Genomic DNA, 15356 nt, shown 5'->3' with positions numbered 1-15356 from the left:
TGACATGCTGCAGCCTGTCAGGTCCTTGGAAACAGGCCAGGGTCACATGCTCCTCCTATTGCCAGTGCTGGCTTAGCCGTGTTAAATGCACTCCAAGTAATTACCTAATTGTTCAGTGCTAGGAAGTTCCATTGACCTCCTAATGGGTTGGGGCACTTCAGCCATTTTGCAAGTGGAATCCTCTACTAAGCCTTGCCAGCTGTAGATTTTATTGGTTTTAACTGATAAAACATGGAACATCTTTATCAATTACCTTGTCTACATAGGGCAACCATGGCCCTGGCAGGAACTACTCACCTCAAAACTCGCTTAAACCTTTTAAGATCTTTTTTTAAAGTTTCTGTTTTGATAAAACCATTAACTTTATAGAAACATTACTAAAGGGGTAGCGTTTCTCTGCCATGGTCACCCAACATGCCCTATAGAACTTCACATAAACAGGGTACAGTGGTCAAACCAGGAAGTATACAAGGCAGAGTACTATTAACTGAACTGTGGATTTAATACTAATTTTCCTGATATGCCCCCTCCCAATGTCAATTTTCTGGTCCACAAGCTAATCAGTCAAGAGTCTACACACATGTGTTTTAGCCCTTGACAATCTGTAAAAGTCCCTTGATCTTCACAGTGTTTCGTGAGCTCAATGATGAAGACACTGGTCTGTTATGCTGTCCTCACTTTCAGCTCATTTCCTACCAGGTTACATGAAAGCTGTGCATTCTGAGCAAGATTCTCCACAGTTGTGTCTTCTGTGGGACATACGGAGAGGCATGATATACCAATCCATTTTCTGTCAATCTTTTTGTTTTCAATCTTTTGTAATGGTATTATGATATAAATTTGGTTTTTTTTTGGGGGGGGGGGGGCGGTATCTAAAAGTTCCCTTCACAAGGTAGGCCGCAGCTACTAGAATTCCTCTTTTCCAAAACTAGCCATAGAAATTTAAATCTCGCCTTCTCTCTATTTTGGTCTTGAAGAGAAAAAAAGATTCTCTGGTGTGTGTTTGTCTCATAGCAGATGTTAAGACCCCCCCCACAACCTTTCCAGAAGAGATCTTGCCCTTTAAGGAAGAAATGCTAAAGGCTCTGAACTCACAGATCTGGTGGTCTTCTCCACACAAGCAACTAGGACTCATCCTGTGCAATGATATCTCCATAAATCCATATAGGCCAGGCTTCAGAGAGCTCCTACAATGTTGGGCATATGGAAGATTCCAGGAAGTAGGGTGTCCAAGCAGGACACAGAAGCTTTGTACCTTGATGTATAAACTTAAGCACCTGTATCCTCTATGCCAATATAGAGTCTAGAATAAACAGGTAGACATAAGTGCTTCCCTGAGTCATGTGAGCTGCTCTAGAAGGTAAATGAATCCAAAGAGTACACTGTGGGTACCCTGATGTAGTGGTATCTTCTCATCACTGGGACAAAACACCTGGCAAGGAACAGCCAATGGAAGAAAAAGGTTTGTTTTTGACTCATAGTTTTGAGAAGTTTCATTTTGGCAGAGAAAGCATGGCAGAGCAGGCAATCAGCTCACATTTACATACATCATCAGAAAAGAGAGTCATCTGAGTGAGGTAGCTAGCTCTGACACCCAGTGCACTGAAGTAAAATTCCTTCAAGACCCACCTCCTCCCGCAAGGCTCCACTGTCTGAGGACTCAGTTTGAGGCTTTATCACAAACACTTGAGGCCATGGGGATCATTTTACATGCAAACCACCATACCCAGTTTATGTGGATCAGTCAAAAACACAAGTAAAACAAACAGAGGCTTGCACACAGGGACTGTTTTCAACCTGTGGCCTATGATCTACCTCCAGGTAGACAGCATCAGAAATGAACTAAGTAAGTGTTATCTTTTGCAGCTGGTGTCTGCTGAAAATATATATGTGTGTGTGTGTGTATATATATATATATATATGGGGAATCCCTTGACACCAATTTGATAGCAAAAGTGATTTGCCTTAGGAGAGCACAGTAGGAGAAACCAAGGCAGAGTCTGTTTCCTATTAATTATATCCATCTGATTGCTCCACTATAGAAGTGCATAACCAGGTTGGAGAGATTGCTTAGTAGTTAAGGCATTTCCCTGCAAAGCCTAAGAATACATGTTCAAATCTCCAGGTCCCACATAGCCAGCCACAAAGTTATGCAAGTGTGCAATGTCACACATGTGTGCAAGGGAGCACATACATCTGGAGTTTGTTCACAGGGGCAGAAAGGCCCTGGTGTGCCCATTCTCTCTCTCTCTCTCTAGCTCTGTTTCTCAAAATTAAAATAATAAAAAGTGTATACCCTGTGATAAATAAATATATATATATGAAAAAACTATAAAAAGTGGATATTTAGGAAAGATAATTCAAGATTATGTAAACACCTTGCTTCTCCTTGTACTTTTGATAATTATTTAGGGCCCACTGATGATTCTTCCTGGTAACAATTGGCATTTACCTGATCAAAAAAAAAAAAAATCAGCTTTATTTCATGACTAAAGGCAAATCCTACTAAGGTGAAAGATAACCCCAATATCAGCCTGCCATTCCCATATTTGTGGGTTCAGACATCTAGACTATACATAGCAAACCTGTGGGACCGGACTTTCTTTTTTGCACTGCCTTACACAAGTCCTCATAATTTTCAACACTATCAGGGGAAAAGCCATCACTGGTCAATAAGCATTGTCACAAGAAATGAGCCATATCTCCCCTCCTTTCCTTAAGCTGGGCACTCGTCTCATCTTCAGATCAATACAACCTGGAATGCAGACTCTTGGACCAATCCCATGAGAACCTCTACAAGCCAGCAGGTTTAGAGCAGCTGGGGACAAGATGAGTACTCAGGTAGCTCTTCTGGGCTTTGAGGTTTTTCTGGTTTGGGGCAGTCCCTTTGGGTCCTGGGCAGCAGTGTGCAAGTAGACCTTTGTCAACTGGTTCCCTGGGAAATACAAAACTACGTATCGGCCTTAGTTACAATTTGTCCCCTTTTGTACTATAAGTAATTTTCTTCACGATGGAACTTTAGGCCCAGTAGGCAAACATTCAGTAGTATTTCTTCAATCCAGACACAAGAGATGTAAATAACCTTAAACGAATAGATACCCAAACCAGGTGCGGGGGCTCATGCCTACAACCCCAGGAAGCTGAGGCGGGAGGATCAGGAACTCAACAACCAGCCTAGGCTACTTAAGACCCTGTCTCAAACAAAACTAAAGGCAAAACATAAGTAAACCTTGCTATGTAATTAGGAACATTTAAGTTTTGATATGTATTGCATTTGATTTCAATATGGTTTATTTAATCGTATTACACACTTCAATAAATGTGTAAAGTTAGCAGTAATTTAACAACTGCCTCACAAAATTCCTGAGAACTAAACACATGATACCCAGGAGCTGGTATGAGCCAGCTCCAGTACACCACACGGCTCAGTGGCTCTCATGAGCCCCAAGTTTCTGGAACAGTACAAAGGAGCCTGGAAACAGAAGCAAGACACCAGTCCCTCCAAGAGATTCCTGAGGGCCAGAGGCCTGCCAGGGAAGGCTGGACGCAGCCAGCCACAGAGGACCCAAAGCATCCGCTGCCACCAGGTCTGGGTGGGTGACTGGCTTCCAGCCTAAAGGGGCTGTTGAGTCTTCCCCTTGGGCTCAGTGCCTGTCTGTCATTTCCCCAGCAGGTCACTTGGCCCTTTTGCTGGCCTGGAAAAGATTACAGGTTTGTTTCTGAAAAGCAGCCTGCCACAGAGTAAGATGCATAGAAGGTGCTCTATATGCCTCTTTCTGGCTCTCTCTCTCTCTCTCTCAAATAAATAAACAAGATTTAAGGGGATGGAAAGATGGCTTAGCAGCTGAGGCATTTGCTTGCAAAGCCTAAGGACCCAGGAGTCGATTCCCTAATGCCCACATAGGTCAATGCACAAGGTGGAGCATGTAGTTTTGGTTTTTTTCCCAGTGGCTGGAGGACCTGGAGTACCCATTCTCTCTCTTTCTCTCTATCTATCTACTTTTCTCTCTCTCTATCTCTCTAAAATAAATAAATTTTAAAAGGAACAGAAGGGAAAGGGTACAATGAGGAAGGAGAAAGACTACACCCAGGATGAAGGTTCTCATCTATGCTACACCCTGTTTCCACAGATATTCTTTTATTTATTTTTTTTTGCCAGGCATGGTGGTGGCACATGCCTTTTTTTTAAAATATTTTTTTGTTCGTTTTTTATTTATTTATTTGAGAGTGACAGACACAGAGAGAAAGACAGATAGAGGGAGAGAGAGAGAATGGGCGCACCAGGGCTTCCAGCCTCTGCAAACGAACTCCAGATGCGTGCGCCCCCTTGTGCATCTGGCTAACGTGGGACCTGGGGAACCGAGCCTCAAACCGGGGTCCTTAGGCTTCACAGGCAAGCGCTTAACCACTAAGCCATCTCTCCAGCCCCAGATATTCTTTTAAAAATATTTTTTTTATTATTTATTTATTTATTTGACAGAGAAAGAGGGAGAGAGAGAGAGAGAGAGACAGAGACAGAGAAAATCAGCAGGCCTCCAGCCACTGTAAACAAACTCCAGACGCATGCGTTCCCTTGTGCATCTGGCTAACATGGGTTCTGGGGAATTGAACCTGGGTTCTTTGGCCTTACAGGCAAACTCCTTAACTGCTAAGCCATCCCTCCAGCCCTCCACAGGTATTCTTTACTGTAACCATCACACCCCTGCAGAGGGTGCATCCCATTATTAATGAGAGCTTGGATGATGTCCCAAGATTCCAGAGCTACTAAGAAGCAAAGATGGGATTTCCCTCCTGCTCTGGCCTCCTATATAGATTTGTGCACATGATGGGCATTCTCTAAACATGTGTTCCGACCTCCGCTGACGAAGGGATATGCTGGAGATGCAGCAGGGTCAGTGTGCAGCAGTAAGGAGGCAAATGAGAAGCTGTAGATTTTGGAGTGAGCTGGGGAGATTTTCTTAGTTTCCAGCCTTACTTGGAATTTGGAATGACAACTCACTGCTCTCTGAATCTCAGCTTCCTCACCGGCACAAAGCTTATCTCTGCATGTAGTGGACCTGGACAAACAGCCATGGGATCGTCCTCCCTGAAGAGCCATTGTGGCAGCTTGGTAAAAACATGCCTCACACCGTGGAAGTCTGTGGAAGCCGCTGAGGTAAAAACAAGATGAACACAGAGAAGGTTCTGGATTCTCAGAAATTCTCCTTTAAGTCTAGGGCAATCGGGGCCCCAGAGACAGAATTTCAGCAAGTCTCTGGTCTCTGTGCCTTTTATCAGAAATACTAGCAGCAAGCAGGCTAGGAGAAACCACTGCTGCTTTGGCAGGATGGTATTGATTCCTGGAAATTAGATGGAAATGCAAAGAGGCAGCTTCGCCTCCCTTTGACCCTTCCTCAGTCAGGCTGCTCAGATCACCAGAGAACCTGGAATTTCTCGTGGCCGCAGGAACAAACGTTAGAAGAAAGGTCCAGGCACAGACTATACAGTGAGCTTTCTTCCCCAGGGACCAACACACTCTCCAGTCTAGAGGGTTCCTGCTCTGACACAGCCCATCACCCAAAGGGCGCATACACAATAGCAGGAGCTAGCGGCTTTTCCGTCAATGTCTCTTTAAGGGAGCGATGAAAGACACACAGAGAAAAAGCGAGCGAGCGAGAGAGAGTGACATGTACCTCTAACCACACATGCATATTCATCACACTAAGCAAGCCACCCATGGGAAGCAGAGGATGGAGATAAAAGGTAAGAAATTGTTAGATGAACGTATAGGAGGCTGTTGGTTTGGACTGGGCTTCTCCGTTAAGCCCAACAGATCAAGTCAAAATAGCCACAAAATAGTGCTAAGAGTTCTATAGTCAGAAAATCCCTAATGAGACCATTTTTCTTTTTCCTAAAAATCGGGAGATTCAGAGTATCCAATTGGAAAGGACTCAGCCAGTCAGAACCATATCATAAGAAAGTCCTCCCTCCATTTTAACCCTCACAGGAAAGCACCCTGAAGAAATGCACTGTTAACCCATCTTTCTTTTTTCATTATTCTTTTTCAAGTCCCTGCTTAGGGTACTTTACACAAAACTGTTCAGTAGCCATGCCCAGTGGGATTCCTTCTAATTTCCAGAAGGGAGGCTTCCTGATTCATGAAACATTAAAACTGATTAGTTCTCTAAATATCAACTGGATAAAATTTTGTTTGGGGCAAAATACATAAAACAAGAAAGGGTCTTGTGAAGACCAATGAGGACATGGGTTTAATTCATGCCTTTGCAAATGTTGTCCAAAGAAGTCAAAAAGAGGAAGGGAAAATATACCCCTAGGACCCGAACACACCAAGGGGAATCCAGACTCTGCTGCTCAGTACTCAGGTGGGCCATGTACATTTTTTTTTAATTTATTTGTTTGAGAGCAACAGACAGAGAGAGAGAGAGGTAGGGGGAGAGAGAGAGAGAGAGAGAGAGAGAGAGAGAGAGAGAGAGAGAGAATGGGTGCACCAGGGCCTCCAGCCACTGCAAACGAACTCCAAACGTGTGTTCCCCCTTGTGCATCTGGCTAACGTGGGTTCTGGGGAACCGAGCCTCAAACCAGGGTCCTTAGACTTCACAGGCAAGTGCTTAACCGCTAAGCCATCTCTCCAGCCCCCATGTACATTTTATGCTCCTTCCTTCCAGACAGCTTCAGAAGCCAGGATCCCCTGGAACGGGGTTGCGTAGGCAGGCACAGCCCGTCTCTCTTCTCAGGTCTCTCCAGCTCTGCAGAAGATAGATTAGGCCCCCGAGGATAGCCACACAGGAGCTATAAACACAGCAGGTGCATTGCTCCCAGGACCATAGCAGAGGAGGGAAGAGGATAAGAGAAGCTGTCCTAGAAACAGTGGACATTGGATGACTTCTGAACTAGGCTCAGGTAGGATTTAGCAGGGCAAAGAGTAGAGGGCATGTGTTCAGGCAATGAAAACCGCATGCAGTGCCAGGAAGTGGCACAGGTGAGGAGGCAGAGGACTGGGGTAGGAGGATGCCGTAAGCCAGGTCAGCTCGATCAGGTGGAGGGGAAGGCTTGTGTTCCAAGCTTCTGTCCTTAAAGGCTGGTTTGGGGGCATGTACAGAAGAACTGACGTGGGACTATCAGAGTGGACATACGGTTATGAAAGCACAGAATTTAAAACTAAGAAAGTCTTGGGCTGGAGAGACTGCTCAGTGGTTTAAAATGCTTGCTTTCAAAGCCTACTGACCCAGGTTCAATTCCTCAGTACTCACATAAAGCCAGGTGCACCAAGTGTCACATCTGGAGTTCATTTGTAGTGGCAAGAGGCCCTGGTATGCACATTCTCTCTTTGTCTCTCTTTCTCTGTCTCCTTGCAAATCAATCAATAATATTTTTAAAGTCTTTAATTCTCTCTAGAAGTAGTGAAGAGTGGGGAATGAAACTGAGAAAACTCTACAAAGAAAGAATAGCTGAGCTAAGCCCAACAGTAGTTTGTTATCTAGCCTGCAGAAATTGAGCAGGAACTTGGAAGTTTGCATGAATAGAACTTCTCTCTGCAGGGTCCAAGCTGAAAGAGACCAGAGCTTCCAAGGGCTCAAGATCAGCAGAGCACTTTACTAACTAACCCTCACACCTGGTGCAGTCTACAGATCCAAAGGAAAAAAAAAAAAACAATGAAACTAGGAGTCATCATGTAGCATAGGCTGGCTTTGAATTTCTGATCCTCTTGCTTCAGTCTTCCAAGTGCTGGGATTACAGTTGTGAGTCAGCACACTATAATATATATATATTTTTTAAAATCTAGCTCCATAGTTTAGGTATAATCAGCCCAGTTCCGTTTTGGAATGAGAACTGATCTCTACCAACTTCACAATGCTAAAATAGGTACAAAATGGTGACTCCCCTTCTCTTGGTAGAATAGACTATAAACCTAAGGACACTATTTCTAGGTATCTCCAGGTATGTGTGAAATTAAATTTTATAAGTTATTTAGTACTCTGGGGCACAGGATAAAACCTCTGTGAGGCACCTTTGAAAGTAGAGATTTGACAACTAAACTTCCTCACTGATGGGGGGAAGAAAAGAGGTAATAGAAGCAAAAGTCAGGCCTTTTATCCTTCACTTGAGTTGGTATCATTCAAATGCTAAGCACAAGTGACAAAAGCTAGGTGAGAGAATTTAACACTATCATTAAAAAAGAAAATCTGTATCCAGTCTAGTACAGACTTCTCCCCTGAGTCATAAGCCACCCAGCTCTACAGAGAATCATTTGGGCCTGGTGAGCTGGGCTATAATTACCCCAACGACACCTGAAGATAAGCATCCTTTCCCATACTGCAAAAATATAGCTCGAACGGAAGCTTGGCATTCTGCACCATAATTACTTCACTTCCACACCGGTTCTCCCCCTGCAATAGTTCCAGTAGGTGGACATTTCTATGCTTGAGGTGGAACAGTGCTTGTTCTATGGTGTCAGCTAAGGGCCAGTAATAACTAGCTATTCTCTCATCAAGACCGAGGGCCCAAATAACCAGGAGGAAAAACTCAGGACACATGTTCTACATGCCTGTTTAAATTTGCTTTCTTCCAGAATTCCAGCCTTGAAAAGTTGGTGTCTACGGAAGCCAAAGAGCACATGTCATGATGTTGATATCTCCCCTGCCTTCCTCCCTTCCTTCTTCCCTCCCTTGTTCTCTCCCTCCTTCCTTCCCTTCTTCCTTTTTTAAATTAATTTTTTTGTTTGTTTGTTTTGAGGAAGGGTCTCACTCTAGCCCAGGCTAGCCTGGAATTCACTATGTAGTCTCAGGGTGGTTTTGAACTTGTGGAAATCCTCTTACCTCTGCCTCCTGAGTAGTGGGATTAAAGGTGTGTGACACCATACCCTGGCTTAAATTTTGATCACCACACAAAGTATTGGGTTTCATCATGACAACCATATATATATACATATATATATACATATATATATATATATATATAGCATTATACTTCATTCTCATTCATTCCCTTCCCCCACTGCCTTCTCATGTGCTCCCTCTCCCTGCCCCAGCTGATTCCCTTCCTTCTCCCTAGTTACTCCCCACCTCTGCTTTCCTATCAAATGTGATTAAATAAATAAATAAATCTTTATTTTTCACCTTTCTTATGATCTCATCCTCCCTCTCCTGATCCCCTTTTTAGCTTCATGACAGATATCTATCTATCTATCTATCTATCTATCTAAATTTAGGTTGTGCATATGAAAGAAAACATGTGATTTTTATCTTTCTGAGACTGACTTATTTCATTTGACACAATAATTTCTACTTGTATCCATTTTCATGCCAATATCACAAATGTGCTTTTTTACAGCTGCGTAAGATTTCATTGTTCATATGTATCATGGTCTGGATTTACACAGTACATGCCACGTCCCTGCTACCCTACAAAAATGACTTCAAGAGAAGAATGAATGTGCTGGAAGATTTTACTCTCTTATGGTTTATTAAATGCATACAGAAAAGTACTAGATGCTAGACTGGAGTGAGCACTTGAATAAAGAAGATGAAGAACTGAAAATGAGTCCAGCAGATCCTCCACTCATAGTAAATATAGAAGAAAAAGTAAAGCAAGCCCCATTCCAACAGGGATTCTCAGTGTGTGCCCTGGACCAGCCACATCTGCATCTCCTGGGAAGTTGGGAAGAGAAATAAATGATCAAATCTTGTCCTCTAGACCTAAGGGTGAGGACTATGATTCAACAGCATCTCCAGGTTACCCAGTTGCAGGCTTAAGGTTTAGACCTTCTACATTGGAACTGTGGTCATTCACGCTGCTCACCTGGCAGCTTCTCCTTGTGAGCCCTCCTCCAACAATGGAATGCTATGCTTGGGCTGGTGCCTTGGCACTGTTGCTTTTATGTGTGTTTAGTGTTGTAATGCGTTACACTGTATGGTGTGTGCACATGTGTAGGCAAATGCATGTGTACCTGTGGCAGCCCAAGGAGAAGATGAGGTATCCTTCTCCACCACTCAACTATGCACTTGCCTGAGATGGGGGTCTCTCCTCCAACCCATTACTGCTATTGTTTTTGGTCAGTGATCTCTGGTCTCTGCCTCACATAGGCTGGGGTTACATACATGTTGGACACATCCAGCTTCTTATATGGTTCTGGAGAGTCAAACTAAAGTTCTCTCAGACCCACCCATGCTCTCATACTTACATGGAAAGCACTCTTGACCACTGAAGCCATCTCCCCAGCTCAGCGTGGTTGCTTTTTATAAAAGACCCCAGGAGTTGGCCTTGAGAGGTACAATAAACTAGAACAAAAGACTTATATTAGACACTTTGGGATTTCTGATTTGTTGTTTGGCTCAAAATAATCATGGTTATGGAATGAGTCCTGTGAATTGAAGAAGTTGTTGAGCAGAGAAAGAGTTTCCCTTTCATTTGAGCTGGGGAGGTGGTGTGAGGCTCACCAGATCAGAACTTTGTACCAACTCAGTGGAGATAATTCCATTTAATAGCTCTTCCAGCAGATAGTCACTCACCCTGAGAGAGGAGTAGGTTAGTCTTCAGCCAGGGCTCATTATAAAGGAGACTCAGAGACCATGAAAGTGACATCACACCTCCCACACACCTTGACTGCTCAGGGCCTCCCACTGACTACCCAGCTTGGAAGCCCTGAGTACTAAGGTTGGGTGACATAGAAACCTCCTGGCCCTAGTTGGTGGGCTATGCTGTAGTGTTACTAAAGTTGTAAAATGATGGCAACATGTCAGAGCAGAACTGGAGGAATCACTTTGCCTCAGGAGAGAGGTGCCTCCAGATCTGCCGAGAGCCCCAGCATTTTCTGTACAGAAGCACTATCTACTGGAGCCACCCTTCTGCCCAAATCAGGAATTGGACACTTAGTACATTAAACTGGGCTTATCAAACTCACACACTCCCAAGGATCTATGACACCTTTCACAATAATAAACATTGCAAGGTGTTTTTTCATCACAAAGAAGCATTCTTCAGGCTGTTACTGTAGAAATGGTGGGTCAACTTATGTCTCTACAAGCTAACAGCAAAGTCTCCCTTCAAATAGCAATAAATAAAGTCAAATGGTGAAGCTTGGACCCAGTTGATATACATACAGAAACATCACCAACCTGATCTACCCAAAGGAATCATGAGTAGCCATGTCGTGGCATCATCGTGTCATCCCACCGTGGTTTAGACCTTTAGGCCGTGGGAGGGAAAGGCTGTGTCTTTGTATCTTCATGCTCATGATTACACAGACTTTGTAGTCTGACTGGTCTTGGCTTGAATTACTTGCTATCTGCCTTAAATAGTAATTATCTATGAATCTCAGCTTTTTCATTTGCAAAGTGGGAATAATCCACTTTTTGTCAATGAGCAGATTAATTAGAGTGCACGGACAGTATTGGTACAATGCCTATAAAGGGGTATATAAATTACGAGCTAAAGGCTGAGTGTGGTGGCATATACCTTTAATCCCAGCACTCAGAGGTAGGAAGATTGCCACGAGTTTGAGATCACCCTAAGGCTACGTAGTGAATTCCAGCTCAGCCTGGGCTAGAGCAAGAAAAAAAAAAAATTAAGAGCTAGCTAGCTCTTTAGGGTTTTACCCTAAATTTCACTTCTTTTGTAGAGACTTCCTTGACAAAAATGCTTATGCACTTCTCCCTTCCCCCTCTCTGTCCTTGGTACTTCTAATACCTTCAGCATGCCTCTAGAGTTTAGCTATTATATTATATATTGAGTACCTTTTATTCTAAATGAATACAAGTGTTTAACTTATTTTTATCTTTTTTTTTATTTTTGGCATGCTGTTTTTTCCTTATATATAATGAGACATTTTTATTTGAGGCCCAAGTCCAAACATGAACTTCTTTTACTTTTCACATATGCTTTCTGCACATAGCCTGAAAGTAATTTGAGACAATTTAAAGAATAATATTGTGCTGGGTGTGATGTCACACGCCTTTAATCCCAGAACTTTGGAAGCAGAGGTAGGAGGATTGCCATGAGTTTGAGGCCACCCTGAGACTACATAGTTAATTCCAGGTCAGCCTGGACTAGAGTGAGACCCTACCTCAACCCCCCTCAAAAAAAAAGAATAATATTGTGCATAAAACAAGGTCCCAAGTGCCTTACACACTCTTGACACTTGACATGTATTTCTAAGTGACTGAATAGAAGGATGGATGAATAGGTGGATGGATGGATGGATGGATGGATGGATGGATGGATGGATGGATGGATGGATGGAGAAAGCGTCTGTATTCATCCAATTGTAAGATGACTGCTAATTAAGATGGTAAAAACAGGAGGAAAAAGATTGAATAAAATTCAAATATAAGGAAGCAAATGATCATACTGGACTATGGAATATATGCAGTAAGGAAATCTCACCCTTTTAAGTTTTAAACTACCAACATAGTCACCTAGAAAGCCCTTCTGTGAGCAATTTTCCAAGGGTTGAGAGAGGTGAAGGGCAATGTTCGTACAAGCACTAAGAAAATATTTATTAGCTTGCTTAAGTTTTCATAGTAGTCTGAACCCATTCCCATGTGAGGGCCATGTGGATTTAATAGATGAGTCATTTGAACTTTTAATATGAACCTGGGCCAATGAAAAACCTTAACCTCCATCCTGCTAGTTCTCAAGAACTCTAGGCCTATGTCTAGTCACTGCCTTTCAACCTGAACCACTCCTATTTGATTGTTTTTTTTTCTACAGTACAACCATTGGAAGCTGTGATGGTCTGAATATAAGGTATCTTCCATAGCTTCATGTTTATATGATCAAGCTTGACACTCAATCCCCAGCTGGTAGAACCTTTGGGAAGTAGAGCCTTGCTTGAGGACATGTGTCACGGGGAAAGGACCTTGAGGTTTATTAGTCCAGCCCTGTTGGGTGTTCACCAGCTACCTCAGTATTGCTTTACCTGCCCTGTTGCTGATGTATGAAGATGTGAGCCAGTTTCCTGCTTTGTTGTGCTTTCTCCAACATGATTAATTTCACATCAAAACTATAATCTTCAAATAAACCTTTTCTTCCCATAAGCTGCTTCAGATTGGGTGTTTTGTCCCAGCAATGAGAGGGTAACTGCAACAGAAGCCCCTCAGGCACTCCACTGAGATCTGTTTTTAGTTCCATACCTGTGCCTGAATGATGAATGATGACCACCAGGTATATAGTGTGTTTGCACCTCAGTCAGGGTCCTTCCACCATCCCACTTCATACCCTCTCTCTGGAGCATGGACTTGGATAATCGACTCAGAGAGTCGATCTTTACCTTTGTAGGAGAGTTTCACCAAGCCGAGCTCCTGCACCACAAAAACAGTTGTGTTCCCTGAACCATATGGGCATGAAAAGTCCCCCCCCCCCATGCTGCAAACGGGGACTTTAGTGAACAGAAACACAAGCAGGACAGGCTGTGCTGACATCCATGACTCCACTCGGGGACAGTATGTCCACAGTGACACAGGATGACAAAATGCTGCATGCCTAGCTGCCGCCTGTCACATCATCTTTCACGATCATGGGGGATAAGTCACTGAAACCATGAGCCTGCGAGCAGGCATTAGCTTTTATCTTTAGACCTCAGCTGCTGTCCATCACCATGAATATTTCAGGGCTTCATGAGCTCAGCCACACTCTGAGTCCAGGGCAGCACCATCACCACAAAACTCACCACATCCTGATAGCTGAGGACCTCCAGGATGCTGTTCAGGAGCTCCACGCAGTACTTCTTCTCCAGGACCTGGTGCTGTGAGTCTTCCTGCTCTAGCAGCTCCTTCAGCTCTTTGGTGATGACAGGCAGCAGGATGTCCCGGCATTCTGGAAGGAAGGCAGTGACAGGCATGTGGCTTCCTCACCACTGCGGTTCTTTTCTTTCTTACATGCATATATCACATAATGTATCTATACTGATATATTATTATTCAATGTAATTTCTTGTTAAACACTTCCCATTCAAATTATATATAACTACATATAAATGTTTTGTATATTTACCACATATAATATATCCATGGTATATTTATAATTCTATAAATGACAGAAAATCTAGAAAATATATGATTTTTCATTAAAGGAATAGTTCACAAATATATTCCCCTTGTAAAAATGTAACTATTAAAGATTAGGTTAAGAACTCCTTGTACTTAACTCTCTCCTAACCCCCACACTTTAGATAGCACAAGTTATTTTATTCCATATCTAAGTGTGTATATACAAATGCAGACTATTCAAATGGATCAGTAGAAATTCTCTAATACCATTTTTTCTTTTCTTTCTACTTTGAGTAAGTAATATTATACTGTGGTTATAAGCCTCCAAGATATTTTATATGAGTTCTTTCATAAATACATACCAGAATGAAACATACAGTATTATTTTTCTTTGTTTCCTTTTTAAAAAGGAGGCTAGGCTGTATGTATTTTGGGGGGGAGGGGTTGGCTCTTTTCTCTCACCAGTATTTCTTGGAGCACAATATTATTCATATAGGGGACATCTCCTGGCCTGTCAGCTAGTATCTACATTTTGTCTTCTAGTGACCCAATGGCAAAGCAGGTTTCAGTTGCTTTCAGGCATCTGCCATGGGCTCTGTTTTTAAAGAAATGTCAGAGGTTTCTACCCTCTTTGGGACAAGGGTTGGGCACTTAATCTCAAAAAGGATGATCCCCTGAATTCTGAATCCTAAGGGATATTTATAAAAGTTACTGGTGACATTATTAACATGTATAGAGTGCTTACAATATGATAAACACTGGGTACCATTCATAGCATTTGTTGTGAATTAACTCAGTTATCACTCCTGGTGACTCAAGGAGACAGATGCTAGTGTTTTCCCATTTTGCTAATGAGGACCAAAAAGACTTGGTATGTGTGCAAAGCTAGGAGGCTTTGAACCCACTGAGACCACAGCCTGTGCTCTGAACCACTGTTTAGAGAGTCTAGCCCCTCATGGAACTCTCTCAGCATACAGGCATACTAAGAAGGCTGCCCACCAATGCCCTTGCTTCTTCTCCTAGAGCTATCCCACTCTTTCTTCTCTGATGACTGGTTCTGCAGTTTTCCCTGCATCTATGAATGACTCTCTGTCTCCTACAAACAGTTATTTTGATTTACCATTGGCAAAGTAGGTTTTAGTTGCTTTCAGGCAGAGCATTCAGACTAGTAGAATCACAGAATGTCAAAGGGCTTCAGAAGGGAGAAATAAGCCCTGGCAGCAAAGTTCATGGAAGACTTTATAGACTCCAATGGAGCCTTGAAAAGGATTGCTTCTCTCAGAAACCCAATCTCCATCTGTGATTAAATTTTTTGATCATTCAGATCACCAAAGTTCATACTTTATTAAGTGCCAGAATTAAAATCAAGTG

The 15356-nt window shown here is 42.9% G+C and overlaps 1 protein-coding gene across 1 annotated transcript in view; it reads right to left on the bottom strand.

Moving 5' to 3' along the window:
* The window catches only part of Dock2 (dedicator of cytokinesis 2), a 469609-nt gene that overhangs the window by 257464 nt on the left and 196789 nt on the right, over positions 1 to 15356 (bottom strand). The window contains exon 26 of the mRNA XM_045152647.1: positions 13667 to 13812. Within this exon, the coding sequence (XP_045008582.1) occupies positions 13667 to 13812 (146 nt within the window). The remainder of the gene's footprint in view (positions 1 to 13666; positions 13813 to 15356) is intronic.

The sequence above is a fragment of the Jaculus jaculus genome, chromosome 6, assembly GCF_020740685.1.
Source record: "Jaculus jaculus isolate mJacJac1 chromosome 6, mJacJac1.mat.Y.cur, whole genome shotgun sequence".
NCBI lineage: Eukaryota > Metazoa > Chordata > Mammalia > Rodentia > Dipodidae > Jaculus > Jaculus jaculus.
This window is presented reverse-complemented; position numbering and strand designations above follow the sequence as displayed.